This window comes from Octopus bimaculoides, chromosome 21 (assembly GCF_046866305.1).
Source record: "Octopus bimaculoides isolate indiv1 chromosome 21, ASM4686630v1, whole genome shotgun sequence".
Classification (NCBI taxonomy): Eukaryota; Metazoa; Mollusca; class Cephalopoda; order Octopoda; family Octopodidae; genus Octopus; species Octopus bimaculoides.
Window position 1 is genome coordinate 2,222,485 of NC_142948.1, and position 25,247 is coordinate 2,247,731.

General features: G+C 36.6%; 3 protein-coding genes across 5 annotated transcripts; 1 reads left to right on the forward strand and 2 right to left on the reverse strand.

Moving 5' to 3' along the window:
* Positions 1-49: 49 nt before the first annotated feature.
* LOC106879629 (uncharacterized) lies at positions 50-25,107 on the reverse strand. Of its 2 annotated transcripts, XR_016237811.1 has the most exons (3): positions 24,972-25,107; positions 2,515-4,972; positions 50-364 (listed from the first exon to the last, which is right to left on the reverse strand). XR_016237811.1 is itself a non-coding variant. In XM_014929293.3 (2 exons), exon 2 carries the CDS (start codon positions 4,595-4,597, stop codon positions 3,410-3,412), a length of 1,188 nt encoding a protein of 395 aa, XP_014784779.1. In that variant the 5' UTR covers positions 4,598-4,972; positions 7,492-8,822; the 3' UTR covers positions 3,286-3,409. The 2 variants fall into 2 exon arrangements, 1 of the variants encoding a protein (XP_014784779.1); XM_014929293.3 differs by lacking the exons at positions 50-364; positions 24,972-25,107 and adding an exon at positions 7,492-8,822 and having other exon boundaries at positions 3,286-4,972.
* LOC106879518 (uncharacterized) lies at positions 8,854-12,925 on the forward strand. The gene is made up of 2 exons (XM_014929145.3): positions 8,854-9,610; positions 10,486-12,925. Exon 2 carries the CDS (start codon positions 10,858-10,860, stop codon positions 12,211-12,213), a length of 1,356 nt encoding a protein of 451 aa, XP_014784631.2. The 5' UTR covers positions 8,854-9,610; positions 10,486-10,857; the 3' UTR covers positions 12,214-12,925.
* On the reverse strand, positions 20,574-25,109 carry LOC106879665 (uncharacterized). 2 transcript variants are annotated; one of them, XM_052975604.2, is made up of 3 exons: positions 24,972-25,100; positions 23,448-23,545; positions 20,574-23,351 (listed from the first exon to the last, which is right to left on the reverse strand). In XM_052975604.2, the coding sequence occupies exon 3, from the start codon at positions 23,185-23,187 to the stop codon at positions 21,280-21,282; it is 1,908 nt and encodes a 635-aa protein (XP_052831564.1). In that variant the 5' UTR covers positions 23,188-23,351; positions 23,448-23,545; positions 24,972-25,100; the 3' UTR covers positions 20,574-21,279. The 2 variants fall into 2 exon arrangements, with proteins under 2 accessions (XP_052831564.1, XP_052831565.1); XM_052975605.2 differs by lacking the exon at positions 23,448-23,545 and having other exon boundaries at positions 24,972-25,109.
* Positions 25,110-25,247: the final 138 nt, after the last annotated feature.

Below are 25,247 nucleotides of genomic sequence, written 5' to 3' on the forward strand. Positions count from 1 at the left end.
CTCTCTCACCACAATAAATATAAAAGTTCTTCTTCCCTTTATTTATATATTTTATTCCTATTTCTTCGGCTATATTTCTATCAACTGTGATTTTTGTCAATATTGGAAGATGCTGCAAATTCCTATGTAATTCAACTTTAATTTCAAAATCAAATCATTATAGTACAAATTCCAGTCTGTAAGTTTGAGAGCGTTTTGTATAAAAATTCTGTTCAGAGCCAATATTCCACAGTAATTCTACCATAGATTTATAAAATGAGTGTTCATATCTGTTGTGTATGACATCTGTTTGTCTTGAAAAGATGATAAATATTGATGTATCTCAGGTAAATAATATTCTTTTATGCCAATGTCATTTGATATTCTGAAAGAAAAGAGAACAAAATAGAAAATATCGAGGATACTTAAAGTGAAGACATTTTACAAAATTTCTTCTATATTGATAAACTGTAGATATAAACCTTTACCAGGACAATGGATCTTATCCATCTGTGTTTCTTGCTGACAAAACATGCACTGACATCTTTGGGCCGCTGGAAATGCCAACTCTTTTTATATTTTACCAAATTTCAACATCTCCAAAGTCTCCTGTCGTTCAAGACAACAGTAAAACTGTTCTGTTAGACACAGAGTGAGAACTTGATAGCAGCTTCTCACCTGGGACAAATACACAGCTTGCTTATAGAAGAACGAGTGTATGATGTGTGTGTGTGTATCAATGCATGCTCCTGTACCTGTAACTGTGTATATATATATCAGCATCATCATCCTCATCATTTAACACCTGTCTTCCATGGAAGCATGATTTCGATGGCTTGACAACAGCTGGCAAACTGCATAACTATGCCAAGATATACATTCACACATATAGGTGTCTCTCCGAGTGCATCAGAGTAAAGATTCCCTTCGGGCCTGAATGATTATGGGATTGCACCGAGATAATTCCCCTCCAAGTTACAAGTCCGGGCAAGTTTGTTTATGGAGGACCACCAGTTGCCCTTGTATACAAGTCTCCCTAGTCCATTCCACTGTTGTTATCAAACGGAAAGGCAAAGGCTGATACAGCTTGGCACCAGTGATGTCACAACTCATGTCTACAGCTGAGTGAAGTGGAATAATATGAACGAACACAACACACAGCCTGGTTTGGGAATCGAACTCACCACCTCATGACTGTGATCTTGATGCTCTAACCAGTGAGCCATGCACCTTTATGCAAGTACTGTATACATGTGTATTTGTGTTTACACATAAATACACCAATATACATACATGCACATAAACAAGTTGGTTGCATATTCACCCAATTGACTAATAATAAAGCAGTGGAATTATGTTAGTGTGTGGGTTATTAATATTGGCATAATGACTCCCCCTACACACAATACACATATATATACTGACATACACAAATTAACATACGTACATACATATATACACAAAATATTCATAAACATACTACTAATACAAACATACACAACACATACACAAAAAAATAACATAAACACAAATGATTCAGCTAGAAAATAAATTAAAGACATAAAAATTTGCTATGGGAATTGATGAACAAAATACTTTTAGGAAGCAGAGATGATGAGGCAATGTGCACTCTGGTGCCGCTTTCAAGTCTCTCCTCCTCGATCAATCTGATCAATTTTCTGTGTTGCCTATTTCTGCAATTACAAAATTGTCCAGGCACTGGATTGATGCCCTGCTTGGAGCCAGTATTTGGGGTCCACTCAGTCTTGATGAGCTCCGCCTCCCCATCATACCCAGACTAGGAGTGGATGTCTGCAGGGGACTGAGATGTCCTCATGATAGGTTTTCAGGGTGTCTTATCGCCTAAATGCTGGTCGTCTTCTCATCACACCAAACAAACTCAACTAAACCACTAAGCAGGCCACGACTCAGGTTAATATCCCCTCAGTCCTGGAGTTGGTGGGATTATCCAGAATTGATGGGGAAAGACCAGATGGCCTTCCCCTATGGTCCTGGATAAGAGGTAGGTGCCTCATCTAGGACGTCGTAGTATGTTACTCTATTGTGCCCTCCTACATCCTGGATTCAGGGAGGGTCACTGCTTCTGTAGCCAAACAAAACAAAATCCTTAAGGGGACTTGTCAGTGAACTGTCTTCCAGCATATTGGAATGGAACACTTCGGCATTTTAAACAGAAGTTTGGGGAATTTTTTATTAGCAATTTTAATACGTCAGTTCTGTTTAAATATATTTTTTATCGAAAGACTATCTTATTGATTGTAATTATCAGCTAGACTATCGATGATTATCATCGGTCTTTGACTATCAACATTAAAACCACTTGAAAAGCAAGTTTTTCAACTCACTTCTATTACACATGTGACAGCCGACCGGATTATGATTAAGACAACATCGTTACTTTAGGAAAATTTCTTCTCTTTCCTTTATCTTTCAACACATCAAAACAAAGAGATATAGTGGGGAAAATGACACGACCTATACAATGTAGATGTTGTTTCTATTAATAATACTTACATATTGTCGTAAATCAATTGAAAAGAAGGCTTTTATTCATTCAAACTTTCTTCTGTTCGCCGGTTTAATCGTTATGCAAACATTAATACGCGGGATTTCGGTACAAGATCCCCTAACTTCCGGTCGTTGTGCGCACGCGTACTGATTACATTATCGTTTCGTGGGGTTTTATGTCTTTTAAAGTTTGAGAACTGTATGAAGTTCATCATTTCTACCGAAATAGTAGGTTCAGAAAACAGAATTTACTAGCACGTGTTGATATGGAATTTATTTTGTTACGTTCGGTTATATACAGTGAAGGTGAAAGCGATCGACAGACTTGTGCTTTTGAAAAATCCCGCCTAACCGGAAGTCTCTTCAATACAGACCAGGTCATAGCTAGCCCGCAGAGAAGTCCCTCTCTACAGTTCGCCCGTTATCAGTAGTTGGCCAATGCTTTACATATAGCTACTCCGTTCACAGGACTGTTGACTGTTTTTGGAACAAGGAAGGTGTTTTAACTGCCCTGCACACGCATGTGGGATCTTTCTGATTTGGCGGACACCATTTTTTGTTTAGTTTTTATTTAGTGTGTTTTCTACCGAAACACTTTAAAACTTCGTATATTTGTATATTTTGTCTTATAGAATAGAGAAAAAATATTATATTCCAATTTAGTACAAGTTAAAAATTGTCGTATTTCGTTAATTTCAACCACTCACTGACGTCTATTGAGGTGAAAACAATTACTGCTGTGATTTGACAACATGTTCTGGCGGTGTAATGGATTCTTTTCTCTTGAATAAAATTTGTGCTGTTGTTTGTCAACAACAACTATCAGTGGTACTGTTATTTATGACATCGTTCGTGCGTTTGCACTGCATTTATCACAAACTCCATTCTGATAATGAGCTAGTTACTGCTGTGTATGAATTCGTATGTGTTTAGTTAAGTGGCCTTTTTGAGAGAATGATTTATGACAGACATCACATTGATATGGCTTCTCTCCTGTATGGGTCCGTATATGACAAGTTAATTCACTACTTGCAAGGAACGATTTATTGCAGATGTCACACTGGAATGGTTTCTCTCCTGTATGAGTACGTTTGTGAGCAGTTAAGTGGCTGTTTTGAGCAAAGAATTTTCCACAGACATCACACCGATGTGGTTTATCTCCAGTATGAATACGTTTATGTGTAGTTAAGTGATGCTTCACAGAGAATGCCTTACCACACACATCGCATTTGTATGGTTTCTCTCCCGTGTGAATACGTTTATGTTTAGTTAAAAAACTAGGTGAAGGGAATGATTTATTACAGATATCACAGTGATACAATTTCTCTCTTGTATGAAAACGTTTGTGTCTATTTAAAATTGTTGTTGCAGGAAACGATTTACCACAGACATCACAATGATATGGCCTCTCCTGTGTATGAATATATTTGTGTGTAGCTAAGACAGAGCAATCAGAGAATGATCTTCCACAGATATCACACTGATATGGTTTTTCTCCTGTATGAATACGTTTATGTTTACTTAAATCAACAGTTTGGGCAAATAGTTTACCACAGATCTCACACTGATATGGTTTCTCACCCGTATGAATGCGTTTGTGAGTAACTAGGTTAATTTTTTGAGAGAATGATTTACCACAGCTCTCACAGTGATATGGCTTCTCTCCTGTATGAATGCGCTTGTGAGCAGTTAAGTCACAATTCCTGTGATATGATTTACCACAAATATCACACTCATATGGTTTCTCTCCTGTATGAATGCGTTTGTGATTCTTTAGATCACCTTTTTGACAAAAGGACTTATCACAGATATCACACTGATATGGTTTCTCTCCTGTATGAATGCGTATGTGAGTAATTAAATCACAATTTCCATGAAATGATTTACCACAGATATCACAAACATAAGGTTTCTCTCCTGTATGAATGCGTTTATGTCTAGTTAAGCTGTGATTTCGATTAAATGATTTATTACAGCTATCACACTGATAGAATGTCTTTCCTTTCTCTTCCTGTATATCATTAGGGAAATCAATAATTTCAGACTCTGCTTCACATTTAATCTTTTTCTCACACAATTTGTCTTCCATTCTTGTTTCTCTCTCACCACAATAAATATAAAAGTTCTTCTTCCCTTTATTTATATATTTTATTCCGATTTCTTCGGCTATATTTCTATCAACTGTGATTTTTGTCAATATTTGAAGATGCTGCAAATTCCTTTGTAAATCAGCTTTAATTTCGATATCAAATCATTATAATACAAATTCCAGTCTGTGAATTGGAGAGCATTTTGTATAAAAATTCTGTTCAAAGCTAATATTCCACAGTAATTCTACATTAAGTGTATATAATGAGGGTTTATGTCTGCTCTCTATGGCATCTTCCATTTGTCTTGAAAAGATGATGAATATTGAAGCATCTCAGGTACATAATATTCTTTTATACCAATGTCATCTGATATTCTGAAAGGGAATAGAACAAAATATAAAATATTGAGGATACTTAAAAAGTAGACATTTTACAACATTTCTTCTATATTGATAAACTGTAGATATAAACCTTTACCTGGACAAAGGAACTCATGCATCTGTTTTTCTTCCTGATCATAAAACATGCTTCAATATCTTTGAGCCGGTGAAAATGCCAACTTCTTACATTTTACCTAATTTCAACATCTCCAAAGTCTCCTGTCATCCAACAACACTACAGTAAAATCGCTCTACTAGGCACCGAGCGAGGACTTGATAGCAGCTCCTCATCTGGAATAAATACGCAGCCTGCTTTATACAAGCACAAAGAGTTTATCGTGTGTGTATCAACGTACACTTCTCTATGTGTCAATGTGTATATATATCATCATTATCATCATCATTTAAAACCTGTCTTCCATGGAGGCATGGTTTCAATGGCTGGACAACATGGTAGGCCCCTTTTCTCCACAGGTCTTTAGGGTCTATCTTGTCACCTAAATGCTGGTCATCTTTAGTTGTTCCTCTCTTGTAAGTTGTACTCACTTTTTCAACTTCATTGCCCTCCCCGATTTTTATTCTGATATTCTCAAATAAAATTTACCAAAAGATAGTCAGGTAATCTTTCTGCAAAGAGATCTTTCCCTTCCTCAACAAAATGAAGTCAACCTAACAAATTCAATAGAACTCAGCTCAACATAAATATGTGGATGACTGGGCTATCAGATAAAAAAAAAAACAGGCTTGGAAAGACTGGAAAGGCTGCAAAGAGAGATGTTTGGAGACGCAACTATGAAAGGATGCTCAATAAAGACAATGAATGGGAGAAAGAGAGTCTGCCGAATCTGGTTCGCCAGTCCTCAGTCAAAGGGAGAGAAGTTTCGAAAATATGGTGTTTTGGATCTGGAAGACTATATAACTTAGATTTTATCCATTTTGATGGGGATTTTTCCAGATATTTTTGTCACAACAGCCATCGAAATGATAAGACAGAGGGGAAAGCATCTCTTTTTATGGAAAAAACGTTTACAAAGTTTTATTTGATCAGTCTTCACCATCTCACTCTGGACCGATTTTTGCCTATTTCCTTATTATTTTTTTTGTTTTGTTTTGTTTCACTTAAAAGCCATGGGAGAGGAATTTTCAGTATCCAAAAAAAAAAAAAATGCAATTATTTTCAGAGGAAAAGTGTGTGAGTTAAGGGAGATTTGGCTGTTGTTTCTAGCACATCCCAAGACAACCCTCATCGTTTCTTTCTCACTCTCGCATGTATCGATGTTTTTCTGTATTTTTCTCTCCGTGAAAAACATTTATACTGTGTCTGATATTTTCAACCCCACTCCCTGCTCCCGATTGTTTCTGTTTATAATTTAAAATACTGGAGAGCCTGAGGTCATTGCTGGCATTTATCCAGTGATTAAAAAACAAGAAAGTGGTATGTAAAAGGGAATTCATTTTAATAGCATACTTTTCTGTTACAAAATGCTTTTTCCTACACATACACACACGGCCTCGCTTGATTGAGGTGGGCATAACAATTTAAATAACCATTTTTGTTTTCTATTCTTGCGTATACACACCGCCAATGAACCACAAGTGTGTTACTTCAATATCTACATTCCATAAAATATGTTTAATGGAAGAAAAATAATGAAACAACATCAACATGTGTGAGAGTGAAGACAGAGAAATTACAATTTATGCTGTCGTCCTTATCCGAAACACCGGTCTGTTGAAATTCTTCTCCTCACCTCTTCGGAAATGATTTTTCCTACAAATTTCTTTATAATTGTAATCTATGCCGTTTGAAAGCTATTTCTATGAATATTCAGTAAAAGACACCCATTTGACTGAAAGCGATGAGAGGGGAAAATGTCGGATCGCGTGAATTTTCCGAAACTCCTCTCCCCTTTCTTTTGGAAAATTTCTTTGCAACAAATCCTTATACACTCTGAAGTAATCGCATGTAAGCGGGATTTGTTGAAAATTTCGTAAACAAAAGAAGTGTCCCTTTTTCTGCAAGTTATGAGGCAACAAAGTAGCTGAGGGGATACACATGTGTCGTTATGCCGAGGAATCTGCAACTCTCTCTCATAGATATTACAGTATTTGCTGTTTGTAAAGACAGAACACTGGGAATTCTTTCGAGTGACAAACACGAACTAAAACACATTGGAATGGAACAGTTCGGCATTTTAAACGGAAGTTTGGGGAATGTTTTATTAGTAATCTTTGCATTAAGATACGGCGGTGGTGGTGGTGGATAACGATAATTGAAAAGGAGTGTGGAAAGGAAAACAGTGGAAGTATTAAGACAACAATAGTTAATGTCAGGTAAAGCAAGTTTTTCAATTTACTTCTATTGAATATGTGACAGCCGACCGGATTTTGATTAATAAAAATTTTTCTCTTCTCTTTCCTTTATCTTTGAACACATCAATACAAAGAAATATAGTCGGAAAATGACACACGACCTATACAATGTAAATGTTGTTTCTATTAATAATACTTACATATTGTCGTAAATCAATTGAAAAGAAGGCTGTTTTTCATTCAAACTTTGTTCTGTTCGCCGTTTTAACTGTTGATCGTCGATGACCAACAAATAAACCCAGGCTCTTTTATATTGAGGTAAGCACAACATCCATCCAGTAACAGTATTGAGTTTGGTCGAATCTGCTGGTGCATGTGGACCAAGAATATTCTTGTGTGAGGGAGACCAGCGTTAACGCAATAGAGGAAGAGTGAATGCCGAGAGTCCTTTACAATTGAGTCGAAGGAACTCGATTGAGCAATAGTGGGGTGGGGTGTGCTACATGATATAATTGACAATCGGACCCAGCCGAGAGCGCCTGTTGGAGGCACCTAGTTAATGCAGTTAATCACAGAATGAGTATAGCTGCAAATCGACAGTGTCGTTTGATCCCAGGCTGAGATCCAAATATGCATGTTGCAAACAACTGCCAATACAGACATGCTTTTGTACCTCGCGCAATTATTATTGTTCTGTTAAGCCTTCTGAACTTTGTCAATTATTCACATGGAATTATAATTATCGTACTACTAAAGCAGAGGGGTCCCGAACGCGCAGTCGCGCGTCCGCGCTAGCTAGTCGTGAGTAGTCGATCCTACAAGTGCGTGCGCGCGTGAGCAAATGAATACATGTGTGCGTGTGCGCGCGCATGCAAATTAGTAAATAATTTTTTTCGGATCTATTTTAAAACGGGGGCCACCTTTTTCATTAATGTTTTACGTAGTGTTTTTGGTACGGAAAGACTTTCAAACTTCGTATACTTATCTATTTTGTGTTATAGAACAGAAAAATATTTTTGTATTCGAATTTATTTCATGTAAAAAATTGTCTTATTTCGATAATTTCAACCAATCACTGACAAGTATTCAGTTGTTTATATTTACTCCTTTGGCTGATTAAGCGATGCAAAGCGTATTTAATCTCCATACCTTCGTTTTATTTGCTTTTTTCATTTTAAATTTGCTTTAACCCTAACCCTAGGGTTAGGGTTAGGGTTAATTGTTTCAGAATCGTTTGTTTATGTAGTCGGCACTTAATGTATATCGGCTGAATGGACGTCAGTGATTGGTTGAAATTACAGAAATACAACTTTAACATGGAATAACTTATGGATTTCTTTTTTTTTTTTAGAAGACTAAGAGAAAAAGATGTTTTATATGACACATTCTACCAGTGTTCCAAGTTTCAAAGTGTTTCGTTAATGAAAAATGTGGCCCCCGTTTTAAAAAAGATCCTTTTTTCCCTTCTAAATAACGTAGATAAGTAGAAGGAAGAAAAATAACGCACGACCGGAAGTTGTTGCGTACTAGTATCGAAAGATCGTCAAATAAAAAAAACAAACAAATCGACACGTGTATTCATTGCACATGCGCGCACGCGCAGGCGTTGTAGGATCGACCACTAACGACTAGCTAGCGCGGACGAGCGACTGCGCGTTCGGGACCCCTCTGCTTTAGTAGTACCTATAATTATTTCATTATAAAGTATTCTACTACCACAGTTACATACAGACTGTTTTAGGGGGCAGGGTGTCCTCGTTCCAAGACAATCGGTTTCCATGATGCCTTCAATTGTCCGATCCACATAACCCTAAACACTGAAAAAGTCAGATGTTATTTTAGTGTTTCTCTGTTAAAACTGATAACGGGCCAACTATACACAGGAACTTGCCTGCAGGCTAATTACTGAGCTGGTCTGCAGTGAAAGGGCTTCTGGTTAGGCGAGAAACAGTATTTTTGAACAAGTGGATTGGGCCCAGAGATATAGCGTGACAAACTCCTCCAAAATACCAAATTTGAACATTTTTGCTTAATTTTAAAATTTCACAAAGTGAAGCCAAACATAAAAGATCCCTACAACATTTTTCTATCAATTCTTTTCTGCAAGAGTAAATTACAGACGAGAATATAGAAATCATATTTTATATTCAGTACGACATTGCGGCGCAGTATCCAATGCTGTTACTGGATGTTGTTTTTACCTCAATATAAAAGAGCCTGGGTTTATTTGTTGGTCATCGACGATCAACAGTTAAAACAGCGAACAGAACAAAGTTTGAATAACAAACAGCCTTCTTTTCAATTGATTTACGAAAATATGTAAGTATTATTAGTAGAAACGACATTTACATTGTATAGGTCGTGTGTCATTTTTCCGACTATATTTCTTTGTATTGATGTGTTCAAAGATAAAGGAAAGAGAAGAGAAAAATTTTTATTAATCAAAATCCGGTCGGCTGTCACATATTCAATAGAAGTGAGTTGAAAAACTTGCTTTACCTGACATTAACTATTGTTGTCTTAATACTTCCACTGTTTTCCTTTCCACACTCCTTTTCAATTATCGTTATCCACCACCACCACCGCCGTATTTTAATGCAAAGATTACTAATAAAACATTCCCCAAACTTCCGTTTAAAATGCCGAACTGTTCCATTCCAATGTGTTTTAGTTCGTGTTTGTCATTCGAAAGAATTCCCAGTGTTCTGTCTTTACAAACAGCAAATACTGTAATATCTATGAGAGAGAGTTGCAGATTCCTCGGCATAACGACACACGTGTATCCCCTCAGCTGGACTGGGGAGACTTGTATACAAGGGCAACTGTTGGTCTTCCATTAACAATCTTAATACACACATCATACACTCGTTCTTCTATAAGCAAGCTGTGTATTTGTCCCAGGTGAGAAGCTGCTATCAAGTTCTCACTCTGTGTCTAACAGAACAGCTTTACTGTTGTCTTGGACGACAGGAGACTTTGGAGATGTTGAAATTTGGTAAAATATAGAAAGAGTTGGCATTTCCAGCGGCCCAAAGATGTCAGTGCATGTTTTGTCCACAAGAAACACAGATGGATAAGATCCATTGTCCTGGTAAAGGTTTATATCTACAGTTTATCAATATAGAAGAAATGTTGTAAAATGTCTTCACTTTAAGTATCCTCGATATTTTCTATTTCGTTCTCTTTTCTTTCAGAATATCATATGACATTGGCATAAAAGAATATTATTTACCTGAGATCCATCAATATTTATCATCTTTTAAAGACAAATAGATGTCATACACAACAGATATAAACCTTCATCATCTAAATTAATGGTAGAATTACTGTGGAATATTGGCTCTGAACAGAATTTTTATACAAAATGCTCTCCAATTCAAAGACTGGAATTTGTATTATAATGATTTGATATCGAAATTAAAGCTGATTTACAAAGGAATTTGCAGCATCTTCAAATATTGACGAAAATCACAGTTGATAGAAATATAGCCGAAGAAATAGGAATAAAATATATAAATAAAGGGAAGAAGAACTTTTATATTTATTGTGGTGAGAGAGAAACAAGAATGGAAGACGAATTGTGTGAGAAAAAGATTAAATGTGAAGCAGAGTCTGAAATTATTGATTTACCTGATGACATACAGGAAGAGAAAGGAAAGACATTCTATCAGTGTGATATCTGTAATAAATCATTTAATCGAAATCACAGCTTAACTAGACATAAACGCATTCATACAGGAGAGAAACCTTATGTTTGTGATATCTGTGGTAAATCATTTCATGGAAATTGTGATTTAATTACTCACATACGCATTCATACAGGAGAGAAACCATATCAGTGTGATATTTGTGGTAAATCATATCACAGGAACTGTGATTTAATTACTCACAAATACATTCACGCAGAAGAGAAACCATATCAGTGTGATATCTGTAATAAATCATTCTCTCAAAAGTGTCACTTAACTACTCACAGACGCATTCATACAGGAGAGAAACCATATCAGTGTGATATCTGTGATAAGTCCTTTTGTCAAAAAGGTGATCTAAAGAATCACAAACGCATTCATACAGGAGAGAAACCATATGAGTGTGATATTTGTGGTAAATCATATCACAGGAATTGTGAATTAACTGCTCACAAGCGCATTCATACAGGAGAGAAACCATATCAGTGTGATATCTGTAATAAATCATTCTCTCAAAAGTCTAACTTCACTACTCACAAACACCTTCATACAGGTGAGAGACCATATCAGTGTGAGATCTGTGGTAAACTGTTTGCTCAAACTTGTCTGTTAAATACCCACAAACGCATTCATACAGGAGAGAAACCATATCACTGTGATATCTGTGGTAGATTATTCTCTTGCAGTTCTAGCTTATGTAGACACAAACATATTCATACAAAGGAGAGGCCATATCATTGTGATATCTGTGGTAAATCATTTCCTGCACCCAGAATCTTAACTATTCACAAACGTTTTCATACAAGAGTGAAATTGTATCACTGTGATGTCTGCAGTAAATCATTCCCTACACCTAGTGTCTTAACTAAACATAAACGTATTCACACAGGAGAAAAACCATACGAGTGCGATGTGTGTGGTAAATCATTTTCTGTGAAGCCACACTTGACTACACACAAACGTATTCACACTGGAGATAAACCACATCGGTGTGATGTCTGTGGAAAAGTCTATGCTCAAAACAGCCACTTAACTGCTCACAAACGTACTCATACAGGAGAGAAACCATTCCAGTGTGACATCTGCAATAAATCGTTCCTTGCAAATGGTGAATTGACCCGTCATAAACGTTCTCATACAGGAGAGAGACCATGTCATTGTGATGTCTGTGATAAATCATTCTTTCAAAAAGGCCACTTAAATAAACACATGCGTATTCATAGAAAACAGTAACGAGCTCATTATCAGAATGGAGTTTGTGATAAATACAGTGCATGATCTAGAATATTTGTTCATGATGATCAAATGAATTTTTCCCAGTTTTTCAGACAAGAAAACATAAATTTACTCATCAAAAATTGAAAACAACATATTTACTGCATTGTGTTTATGAAAACTATCAAGATTCACTGAATGAAAAATTGTGCATGATAAAACTATAAATATATTCCCCTTTCTAAGAAGATATCACATTATATTTTGTATAGTTACATAAATATATCTTTACTGTGAGGTAACTTTCCTCTGTGATACATTTAAGAAAGCTTTCTTACTCCATATATATATATATATATATATATACACACACACACACATATATACATGTGTTCCATCTGATATATTTTTGGAAGGGAGAAAGTATACACTTGATGTATTTGACATTATGCGTAAATAACTGAGACACGTATTCTCTTCAATCTTGTTATAACATCACTTAAAATGTTAGAAATCATAGACTGGTGTCATCATCACCACCATCATCATCATTTGATATCTGGTTTCCAAGCTGCCTTGGATTTTGCACTCTTTGATACTCCAACTGTTTCTATATTTGATTTTACTGACTCTGAAGAAGTTCTGAGGATCCTTTTTGCTTATTTATACCATTTAGACATTGAAAACATTCTTAATTATCTGAAATTGAAATAAATGTTTTGCTCTTCAATTATTCTCCTGTTTTTTTTAAATGTAGAACATTTAACCAAAACTTGTCCTGACACAACCATAAACTACAGAATTCACAGACTTGATCAATGTCTGATAAAAGTTACACATTTTCCAAACTGATCTTCAAAGCTGTTTACTTTGTATTTATAGAATTTGTTGACATTATTTGATAATAAATATTAGATATTATAGGTTATGATGAAGTGAATGAGAGATGAACGATAAGATAACTTTATACATTAAATGCTAATGATGGTGGTTATATAGTAAAGATGTGATGTAACCAAGAGGTTGATGGTGGTTATGTCGTAAAGATGTGATGTATCAAAGGTAAATTTCAAAACTATTAAAACTCCAACATATAAATATGACAAATTAGACATTTTAATGAAACAGTTGTCAAGAAATACCTCATTTATCACCTGCAGTCTGTGACCACCACTACGGCAGAACCAGATCCACCAGAGACTTACTACACCACCCACCTTATGTTTGACATAAGATCATCCAGACTAAGACATTGTGTTTTGTAATGGCAAATGAATTAAAAATATCTGTGTGTCTTTATAAATATTTGGTGAATCACCATTACATTGTGAAATATGGTAATGTTTATGGTTTGCTAATGAAGTCATAAAACTCAAACATGTCCACAGTGCAGTTCTATATTGAAGAGATGAGGAATTATGTACATTATTTACATTTGACGGATATTTGTCCTCACCTTGTTTGTTGTTAACACGTTTCAGCTGATATACCCTCCAGCCTTCTTCATGTGTCTTGGGGAAATTTCAAACCTGGGTTCTCATCCCTAAGGTATTTTTCAATGTTAAAATAATGTAATATTAATCAGTGGTTAATGTTATATTTTCTTATGTCATGATGATTTGCTTTTCTCATTAAATATTCAAATACTGACTTAACTGTTTTGTCATTCATACAGATGGTGTCTCTTTGTAATTTATTTTTTAAACAATATTACATTTTCCACCGTAACCAGTGTACAGTTTTTGTACATTTCTCTATTCTCCCATCATTACTTTGAGATGTACAGCGGTGTCTATGCTTTGTTGATGAGGTTGTAATGAGGCTGAGACATATTGCCAGTTATCTTACATACTTGACAAAATTATACAGTATTTGCCCTTGGATTTCTTCTTTTTTTTTATGAAGAATACATCCTGAATGGCTGCAGCATCAGTCTTTCTCAAGTGCTTGTGTTTTACATTATGAAAGATTAATTTTGACTGGACAGGTTTTGGAAGAATATAAATATATGACTGGTTACTCTTTTGAATCAGAAATTACAAGCTCCAATGCCTTGTGGATTATAGATCCTGTTTTGGAAAGATACATTCTATAGGTCAGTGGTCATCAATCAGGATATAAAAGGGATTAAGTAGCAAAAATAAGAGGAAGTTTAAATTCACAGAGAAGTGAAAAACTAGAGGTAGTCGATAGCTTCCGCTATCTGGGCGACCAAGTTAGTAGTGGGGGTGGGTGCGCTGAAAGTGTAGCTGCTAGAATAAGAATAGCCTGGGCAAAGTTTAGAGAGCTCTTACCCCTGCTGGCGACAAAGGGACTCTCACTCAGAGTAAAAGGCAGACTGTATGACGCATGCGTACGAACAACCATGCTACATGGCAGTGAAACATGGGCTGTAACTGCTGAGGACATACGTAAGCTCGCAAGGAATGAAGCCAGTATGCTCCGTTGGATGTGTAATGTCAATGTGAATACCCGTCAGAGTGTAAGTATCTTGAGAGAAAAGCTGAACATTAGAAGCATCAGTTGTGGCGTGCAAGAGAGACGATTGCGCTGGTATGGACATGTGGTGAGAATGGAGGAGGATAGCTGCGTGAAAAAGTGCCACACCCTAACAGTTGAGGGAACCAGTGGAAGAGGTAGGCCCAGGAAGACCTGGGCTGAGGTGGTGAGGCAAGACCTTCGTACATTGGGCCTCACCGAGGCGATGACTACGGACCGAGACCTTTGGAAATGGGCTGTGCGTGAGAAGACCCGGCAAGCCAAGTAAGATCGTTGCCAGTGCCCCTGGACTGGTTCTTGTGCGGGTGGCACATGAGATGCACCATTTTGAGCGTGGCCGTTGCCAGTACCGCCTGACTGGCTCCTGTAGGATTTTCGAGCGAGATCGTTGCCAGTGCCCCTGGACTGGCTTGTGCGGGTGGCACATAAAAGACACCATTTCGAGCGTGGCCGTTTTCGTGCGGGTGACACGTAAAAGCACCCACTACACTCTCTGAGTGGTTGGCGTTAGGAAGGGCATCCAGCTGTAGAAACTCTGCCAAATCAGACTGGAGCCTGGTGTTGCCATCCGGTTTCACCAGTCCTCAGTCAAATCGTCCAACCCATGCTAGCATGGAAAGCTGACGTTAAACGATGATGATGATGATGATGAAGCAATGTGTTGCCATGATAGGAAAGAAAGAAAGACTAGGGTTGTATTGTAATAAGAGAATGTATTGAATATTAGATGAGGGAGAGAGATTAATAGATAGCAACCACATTGGTTTGGGGTAAATAGACTTAATATTAATCTAATGAGAGGCAAATGTTGATATTGTACAGTCCAAGAGCCTCATTTGTCATTCGTATTTCAGCATTGAAGGCATGTACATCATTGTTTAATTTCACTCCCCTAAATGGATGTTCGACATGTGATGTAGAGGTTTAAGAATGGAATAAGCTGCAATGTTTGTCATCAAGCTAACATTACTGACTGGCAAATATGAAATTGGTTTTCAAACCTACATTCCAGAGATTTGTACTTGAGAAATCAACTCAGACCAGGTCTTTCATCAGACTTTGATTTAGATGTACTTAGGTATTAGCAGCTGACCTCAACATGTCCCAATCCACCATCTGCTGCCACCTGGAAAAGATAGGAAAAAGCCAGCAAGTGGGATGTTTCGGTTGCCCATACTCTTAGTGAGAAGAATATGGAAGATCATGTCAGTAGCAGCAAGTCTTCTTCGAAGGCAGAGAAATAACCCATTACCCAATGATATCATTACAGGTGATGAAAATGGGTCTTTTATGACAATGTTCAATGCAAAAGGCAGTGGATTGTCAAGGATAAGCTTTCATAACCTACCTCAAAGGTTGAGCTGCATGGAAGGCAGGTTATGTTGTGTGCATGGTGGGGGTCATGCAATATTGTTCATTTTGAGTTTTTTAACCCTAATCAAACACTAGATTCCGACCAATATGCTCACCAGCTGCAACGTGTGGATGAAGATCTTGTAAGGAAATGCCCTGCACTTGTCAATAGGATACAGGTTGGGCTTCTCCATGATAATGCAAGGCCACAGTCAGCAAGAATCGGGCAGGATAAAATGTTGGATTTGGGCTGGTCTGTTCTACCCCATCCACCATATTCCCCAGACCTTGCATCAACTGATTTCCATATTTTCTGCTCTCATGAAGATCATGTGAAGGCATATGTGGAAAGCTTCTTCATGACGAAACCAGCTGAATTTTATTCAAGAAGAATCAAAAAGCTATTGGGTTGGTGCATAATTATTGCACCTTTTTATCAACAAATACAATAATAATATTTAACAAAAACATCTTTAAATGATGGTCTAACCGTCTGCCAAGCAAATGGGAAGCAGTAATCGAAGCAGATGGTGAATATGCTCCGGAATAATCATTTAAAGATGTTTTTGTTACATGTTATTGTTTTTGTTGAATAAAATTTGTTGAAAAGAAGCCACAATAATTATGCACCAACCCAATACTTGAGAAATGGCAAGAGGCCATTCAAAAGTAAAATTTAAATAAATTTATAAAGAGATATCAGAATCATGTTCAATAAGAAGGATATACATAATATTACAGTTTTTGCGATACCTTGTTTACAAACTTTTTCCCTCTGAGCCCTTAATATTTTCCTAGATCCCAGTATAAGCTTCATAGTGTATGCCCCTTTAACTGAAAATAATGACGAGCATTATTTATGGGCATTTACTACTATTGAATTGACTCCTTCTAAAGTTTGTTCTCTTTCTGTGGTGAGGGGTCCTTATGGCAGTCAGAAATTAAGGAACAGGGGAAACATCTGGTAATGTTTATTGATGACCAGCAGCCAGTGCTGAACTGCCAACTCACAATTCTCAATAAAAGCAGTCTCCTGGCCCCAGATCTTTTGTTGGGGATAAGATAGATAAAAGAAATTAATTATAATCCTGTGACCCCCACCCCACTCTGTTCCATTCCATGCCACACCAAAATTGTAGTTCTTCTCTTAGCTTATTTTTGCTGCAATAGTGGCAACATGAAGTTCTTTCATCTTCTAGCTCTGATAAAATACTTCAGAATAATTACATATTAATATATCTTGTCTGCTGAAAATCCATATATCTTGCAACTGAAGATGGCATTGTATTTAAATTGATGTAATGCTTGCATTATAGTGGATATATTATCCTTTGCAGCCGCTACCATGCTGTACAATCAGCAGACAAAGGAACTACATCTATGTGATAAATCAAGCCTGTGGCATGCTCAATGGCACCACAGGAGAGAAACCTGCACAAAAGAAATGACATGGTAAGGGTGGGGGTTGGGGGGTTGGCAAGGAAGTGCTTGAAAACAATACTGGCAGGTGATATTTCGATTTGCAATCGATAGTTGTGAATCACTCGTGAACACCTATGCATAAACAGCCTGCGACCATTGTGGGGACAACTCAGCTCCCAAAAACAATTCTGCATGCAGCATCAGGGCAGATAAATTATTTTTCCCACAAGAGTTGAAGGATTATTTCAAAAGTGTGTGAAAAAAAAGATGCCATTCAGCTTTCACATTATGCCTAACAAGAACATGTATTATGAAAAGAGAAAAGCATAGTCATTCCTTACCCAAGTGATCTGATCTTATCGGCCACCACTTGTTATGCGCACATAGACTAGCTTGATAGTTGAGCTCTAATTGGTTGGATGCAAATCAATTCAAAACTAGAGTCCAGAACTCGCATGGGAAAAAAAATTCATGTCCGGGCACACAATGTCACATTAAGGACACTGTCTCTAACTAATATGGTTGTGTTTTAGACACTATAAATTAGTTGGTTAATGTACATGCGAGATTTCAGTTTGGAATCAACAGCTGAAGAATATTTGTATAGGCTTCAACTATGCTTAGAAGGAAGACTGTGATACTGAAGCTATTAGGTTGTCAAGAAAGTTCTTGCAGTTTTTAACCTTTAAATTCAGATGCACATATCTCGGCTCAAAGAAAATTTTATTAATCGAAATAAACACCATCAGAATCAACACACTGTTGCCAACGTGAAACAAGTTTATTTATGCCAGTATCGTAAAACTCCTGTGTTCTGGTAGCGATGAAGTTGTTGGAGGCGTGTTTGGCATCATCTTGGTTTTTGAAGCATTTCTCATGCAGAAAGTCGTTGAGATGCTTGAAAAAGTGGTAGTCGGTAGGCGAGAGGTCTGGTGAGTATGGCAGAGTTTTGTAGCCAAATTCGTTCAACTTCTGCAGGGTCAGTTGTGCGACATGCGGCTGAATGTTGTCGTGGAGAAGAATTGGTCCTTTTCTATTGACTAATGCTGGCTGTTGTTGTCGGAGTTTCTTATGCAATTCATCAATTTTTTGACAGTAGTTCTCCGCTGTAATAGTTTCGCCTGGATCCAAAAAGCAGTGATGGATGACCTTCTTTTGGTACAACTTTGGCTTCAGGAAATGCCGTGGAACTTTGTCAGCGTCCAACCACTGAGACGAGCATCGCCGATTATTGTAAAGAATCCACTTTCCATCGTAAGTCACAATCTGGTTGAGAAACAGGTCGTTTTTGATGCGTAAAAGAAGGAAAGACGACACTTCAAAACAGCGTTTTTTTTTGGTTGTCATTCAATTTGTGCGGCACCCATTTCCCAAGTATTTTTGTTTTTCCAATCTCTTTCAAGTGGTTGGAAATTGTCGTATACGTTATGTCTAATTCAGAAGCAAGCTCTCGAACAGTTGTGCGTGGATTGACTTCCACTAAGGCTCTTAGTTGATTGTTGTCAACATCCAATGGCTGACCACTATGCTTATCATCTTCAAGACTCACGTCATCACAATGGAATTTCTTGAAACTTTATTGTGCTGTACGTTCATCATTGGTTCCTGGGCCAAACACATTGTTGATATCGTGAGCTGTTTCATCAGCTTTACAGCCTAGCTTGAACTGGAATAAGAAAATTGTGCAAATTTGCTTTTTGTCCATGTTGTATGACTTCATTAGCAAACCATAAACATTACCATATTTCACAATGTAATGGTGATTCACCAAATATTTATAAAGACACACAGACATGTTAATTCATTTGCCATTACAAAACACAAAGTCTTAGTCTGGATATTCCTATGTTAGACATAAGGTGGGTAGTGTAGTAAGTCTCTGGTGGATCTGGTTCTGCCATACTTATGGTCACAGACTGCAGGTGATAAATGAGGTATTTCTTGACAACTGTTTCCTTAAATTTTCTAATTTGCCATATTTATATGTTGGAGTTTTAATAGTTTTGAAATTTACCTTTGATACATCCTCAATGAAAGTGGAACTATTTCATAAACTGCAGGGAGACTGTTTTCTTCAGATTTTGAAGGAAAACGCACTTATAGCAGAATGAGAACAGTGTGTTTGTTATTGACAAATGGTTTTACAGTCATTTGAACGCGTGATGGAAGGTGTTATTTGTTGTTGTTGCAACTGCCAGAAGACTGCGTCTGCAAGGAAAAATACTATTATCAAAAACATGTCAATTGACAGTCTTCAGTTTTCACATAACCCTGGACTTTATATGTGAAATGCCAGTGACTAGCTGCATGTCCATCAATAATATTAGCAGATAGGCAGCCATCCAGTGGTACAAATTTTGCAGGGAAATATGTACCCAAAAGATGTTGAAAGATGAAATTGGGTAGCCCGAATCATATCGTCCAGGTAAACGAAAGCTTTCTTTTTAAGAGGAAAAATGAAGTTGGAAGAGTAGTGAAGAAGTTTTGGATATTGGGAACATATGATAACACTGTAAAAAAAAAGGTTACCTGCTACTTGTTCCTGACCGAAAAGCAGAGACATTAGAAGCAGTCATTATTGAAAATGTTGAAGCAGGTTCCACTATTTTTACGGATATGTGACCCAGCTATAACAATCTATCCAGACTGAGATAGACCCATCAAACAGTGACCCACTCATCTCGTTTTGTAGATCCCATAGCTAGTGAGCGTACAAACAACATGGAGTCATACTGGGCATGAATCAAATGGAGACTCAAGTATATATGTGGTTCTAGTGGAGACATGCACTGGATGCATGTGGATGAGGCCATGTACAGAGATTACTATGGCATGCAATGTGACAGTGCCTGGGAGAACTACAAGACACTTCTAAAGAACATAGTGAAAATTTATCTGCAATTATTTAAAAGTATATTAAAAATAATTAATTTTAATAACATCATTTTCTGTTAGTAAATGATTTTCTCTTACACAAACACGTGATTCTGCACTGGTCAAATTATTTTCTCTTAGGCCATGTGCATGAGAGATTAAAACTTTTTCAATTTTGATTTTGAAGTATTTAAAAAAATTATTTGGAAATTATAAAGAGAAACGAACAGTAGATTTGGACTCTGTATTTTAAAACCATGATGTAAAAAAAAACAAATAGAAAAACAAAGGAAAGTTTTGGAATTAAGGAAGAGGGGGAATTTTTTTTAAATTCTTTTTTTTTTTGCATAATTGTATTAATTCCATTATGCAGAAGTCAGAATCAAAAAAATTTTGTAAAAATTCGTCAAAATAAAAAAAAGTTTTGAGGGGTTTTAGCAAGTGCTTATGTCATAACTCCACTCCTTTATCTTTGAACACATCAAAACAAACAGATATAGTAGAAAAATGATACAACATATCCAGAGTAGATGTTCTTTCTATTAATGATACTTACATATTAAGTGTCGTAAACCGATCAAAAGACGGCTTGTAAAGCAGTAATTTATATCATAAAACCTGGGACAGTTTTGGGCAGATTTGTGTGAAAAGGGTTAAGGGATTAAGAAAAAGAAGAGAATGGGAACTTTAGCAGGAATTTAGGTCAGTGGGAGTTGGGTTGTTTTTCAGGTTTTATGAGACACAAACTTCAATACTGATGTATATGCTCATACGCGTATGTGTGCATTCATGCATACATAGGTGTGAATGCATGACCATAGAGTCATAAATTTATGAACAAACTAAAACATGTAAACATTATTCTGATGATCAAAAATCAAGTATTCCATATATTCAAATTTATTTACTGCAAGCCAGATTTCATCACTAATGAAGTTATTGTTCTGCATGAATACATTTGTGAGAAGTTAAGTCACCATTTTGAGGGAATGATTTACCACAAATATCACAGTGATATGGTTTATCTCCTGTGTGACTACGTTTGTGAGTAGTTAAGTGACTGTTCTGTGAGAATGATTTACCACAGATATCACAGTGATATGGTTTATCTCCTGTATGAATGTGTTTATGTGTTGTTAACTGATGATTTCTTGAGAACGATTTACCACAGATATCACAGTGATATAGTTTATCTCCTGTATGAATGTGTTTATGTGTTGTTAACTGATGATTTCTTGAGAACGATTTACCACAGATATTACAGTGATATGGTTTATCTCCTGTATGAATGTGTTTATGTATTGTTAACTGATGATTTCTTGAGAACGATTTACCACAGATATTACAGTAATATGGTTTCTCCCCAGTATGCATACGTTTATGATTAGTGAAGTAACTACCTCCTGAGAAAGTTTTCCCACAGACGTCACAGCAATATGGTTTCTCTCCTGTATGAAAATGTTTGTGAGTAATTAGGTTACCTTTTTGAGAGAATGATTTACCACAAATATCACATGGAAATGGTTTCTCTCCTGAATGAATACGTTTGTGAGTAGTTAAGTCACCATTTTGAAGGAATGACTTGTTACAGATGTCACAGTGATATGGTTTCTCTCCTGTGTGACTACGTTTGTGAGCAGTTAAGTGACTGTTCTGAGAGAATAATTTACCACAGATATCACAGTGATATGGTTTATCTCCTGTATGAATGTGTTTGTGCGTTGTTAAGTGATGATTTCTTGAGAATGATTTACCACAAATATCACACTGATATGGTTTCTCCCCTGTATGAATACGTTTATGATTAGTTAAGTGACCTGGCGCTGAGAATGATTTACCACACATATCACAATTGTACACATCCTCTCCTGTATGAATATTATTGTGTATAGTTAAATGAATTTTTTGAGAGAATGATTTACCACAGATATTACAGTCATATGGCTTCTCTCCTGTATGAATATGTTTGTGAGTAGATAAGTTACTACTGAAAGAGAATGATTTACCACAAATATCACAATGGTATGGCTTCTCTCCTGTATGAATACGTCTGTGTTTAATTAAATCACTGCTTCCAGAAAATGATTTACCGCAGATATCACAGCGATATGGCTTCTCTCCTGTATGAATACGTTTGTGAGTATTAAAGTAACTACTCCCAGAGAATGATTTGCCACAGATATTACAGTGATATAGCTTCTCCCCTGTATGCATACGTTTATGAGCAGTGAAGTAACTACCTCTTGAGAAGGTTTTCCCACAGACTTCACAGCAATATGGTTTCTCTCCTGTATGAAAACGTCTGTGAGTAATTAGGTTACCTTTCTGAGAGAATGATTTACCACAAATGTCACAGTGAAATGGTTTTTCACCTAAATGAATACGTTTGTGAGTAGTTAAGTCACCATTTTGAGGGAATGATTTACCACAAATTTCACAGTGATATGGTTTATCTCCTGTGTGACTACGTTTGTGAGTAGTTAAGTGACTGTTCTGTGAGAATAATTTACCACAGATATCACAGTGATATGGTTTATCTCCTGTATGAATGTGTTTATGTGTTGTTAAATGATGACTTCTAGAGAATGATTTACCACAGATATCACAGTGATATGGTTTATCACCTGAATGAATGTGTTTGTGTGTTGTTAAGTGATGATTTCTTGAGAATGATTTACCACAGATATCACAATGATATGGTTTCTCTCCTGTATCACAGCTATACACATCCTCTCCCGTATATAATGTTTTATCTTCTTGTTTTTTTACACCAACAGAGAATCCCATACTTGTAGACTGTGTCTTACGTATAACTTTGTTCTCACATAGTTTGTCTTCCATCATGTTTCATCTCTCACCTCAACAGAGATGTTTTCCTTCTTTTAATTCTTAAATGTTTATTCCCAACAAATATTCTTTGTTGCTATAGTTTCAACAAATGTAATTTTTGTTGATATTTGAAGATACTCTATACTCAGATTATTTTATGCCAATGTCATCTGATATTTCTGAAATAAGAAAGAAAGAATATGCAAATAAACAGTAGACATTGAACAGTGAACATTTCTTCTACATTAATACACTGTGTAGATATAAACTTTTACCTTGGCAATGGAACCCAATCCTTTCTCCATACGTTAGAGCCAGTGGCAGTCCCAACCTTTCGTATGCCAGTTTCAGTCTGTCCACAAGAGGTAGTAGCCTAATGCAACAATGAAAATGCTTCAACAGACACTGAGTGAAACTTTCACAGCAATTTCTTGTTTCAAACAAATGTGTAATTTGCATATAAACGTACAAAAAGTACATGTTCATGCGTTCACACCTATGTATGCATGACTGCACACATACGCGTATGAGCATATACATCAATATTGAAGTTTGTGTCTCATAAAACCTGGAGAAAACCCAACTCCCACTGATCTACATTCCTGCTAAAGTTCCCATTCTTTTCTTTTTCTTAATCCCTTAACCCTTTTCACACAAATCTGCCCAAAACTGCCCCTGGTTCTATGATATAAATTTACTGCTTTAAAATGATCTAAATTGAAACTTTCCACCAAAATTTCATGTTAATTTATGTTCCAAACCCCAGACTAATATTGTCACAATTGTTTCACTAAGTCTTTGCATATTTTCAAAATTACCTGAAATAAAAGAAGGGTATTTCAAAAGAAATATACTAATGAAGCAGTTAATTGAGCTATGCACGTCTCTCTGACACCAAGACAACTAAAACACAGTATGTCACAGTCACATCGCTGAATGAAATCGTGGCCATCCATCCATACAAGCATGTGTCGATGCCATGTAAAATGCACCCAGCACACTCTATAAAGTGCTCGACGATAGGGAAGGGTATTCAAGCATAGTAAACCATACCGAGAAGGACAATTTCAGCCTGGAGCAGCTATCTGGTTGGCCAGCTCTGTCGAACCGTCCAACTCGTGCCAGTGTCGAAAACACACGTTAAATGATGATGATGATAGTGTTGAATCATAACTTTCTACTGGTAAACAGTGATACGATTTCCAGCAAATAACCATGGTACACACCGTAAAATTTAATGCATAAAAAAAAGTCTCATAAAAAATCTCAAACAAATGTGGCAGTAAAAAGTACGCGCTCAAATTCAGCCAAACCAAATAAGTAAAGTATCACCCATGCTATTATTGAAAACGGACGACAAATGATAATGTTGATGGTGATGAATCATCTGGTAAACAGTGATACGATTTCCAGCAAATAACCATGGTACACAATGTAAAATTTAAGGTATTACTGAAATGCAGAGATCCTTTAACGGTAAACTAACCCTGACTAACCATAATCCTAAAACTAACCCTAAGGAGTGTACGCTATAAAATCATACGTTACGTAGATGCATGGAGACCTCTACATTTAAGTAGAGCCAAATTTAATACATAAAACAAAAGCCTACTAAAAAATTTCAAACAGACATGGCTGTAAACAGCACTCGCTCAAATTTAGACAAAGCATACAAGTAAAATGTCAATTGTCCAACATCTTCCGTGTGTCTGTAGTCTTCAACTCCCGCCCTCACACTATATATCCCTAACACAGTGACGGTCACTCTCTTAACCAATGTTTAACGAAGTAAATCTTACCGGAGTTCGTTCTCTGTCTCTGCGTATGTACACACACGTTTAAGTTCACATGCACAAGTACTGATGATGTATCAGACGTTGGTGGGATGGAGAATCAAAGTCGATTTCTCACCGTTCATCATTGACGCCCAAAGATTAAGACGCGTCGTTTTAGATTAAATAGACAGCATCCATATATGAACATCATTCGACTCTATGCCACATTTTCGTACTCAATACAAAAGAAGATATCGATATTTTTATCTATTATTTACTATTGTTGAAAGGAATAAATGA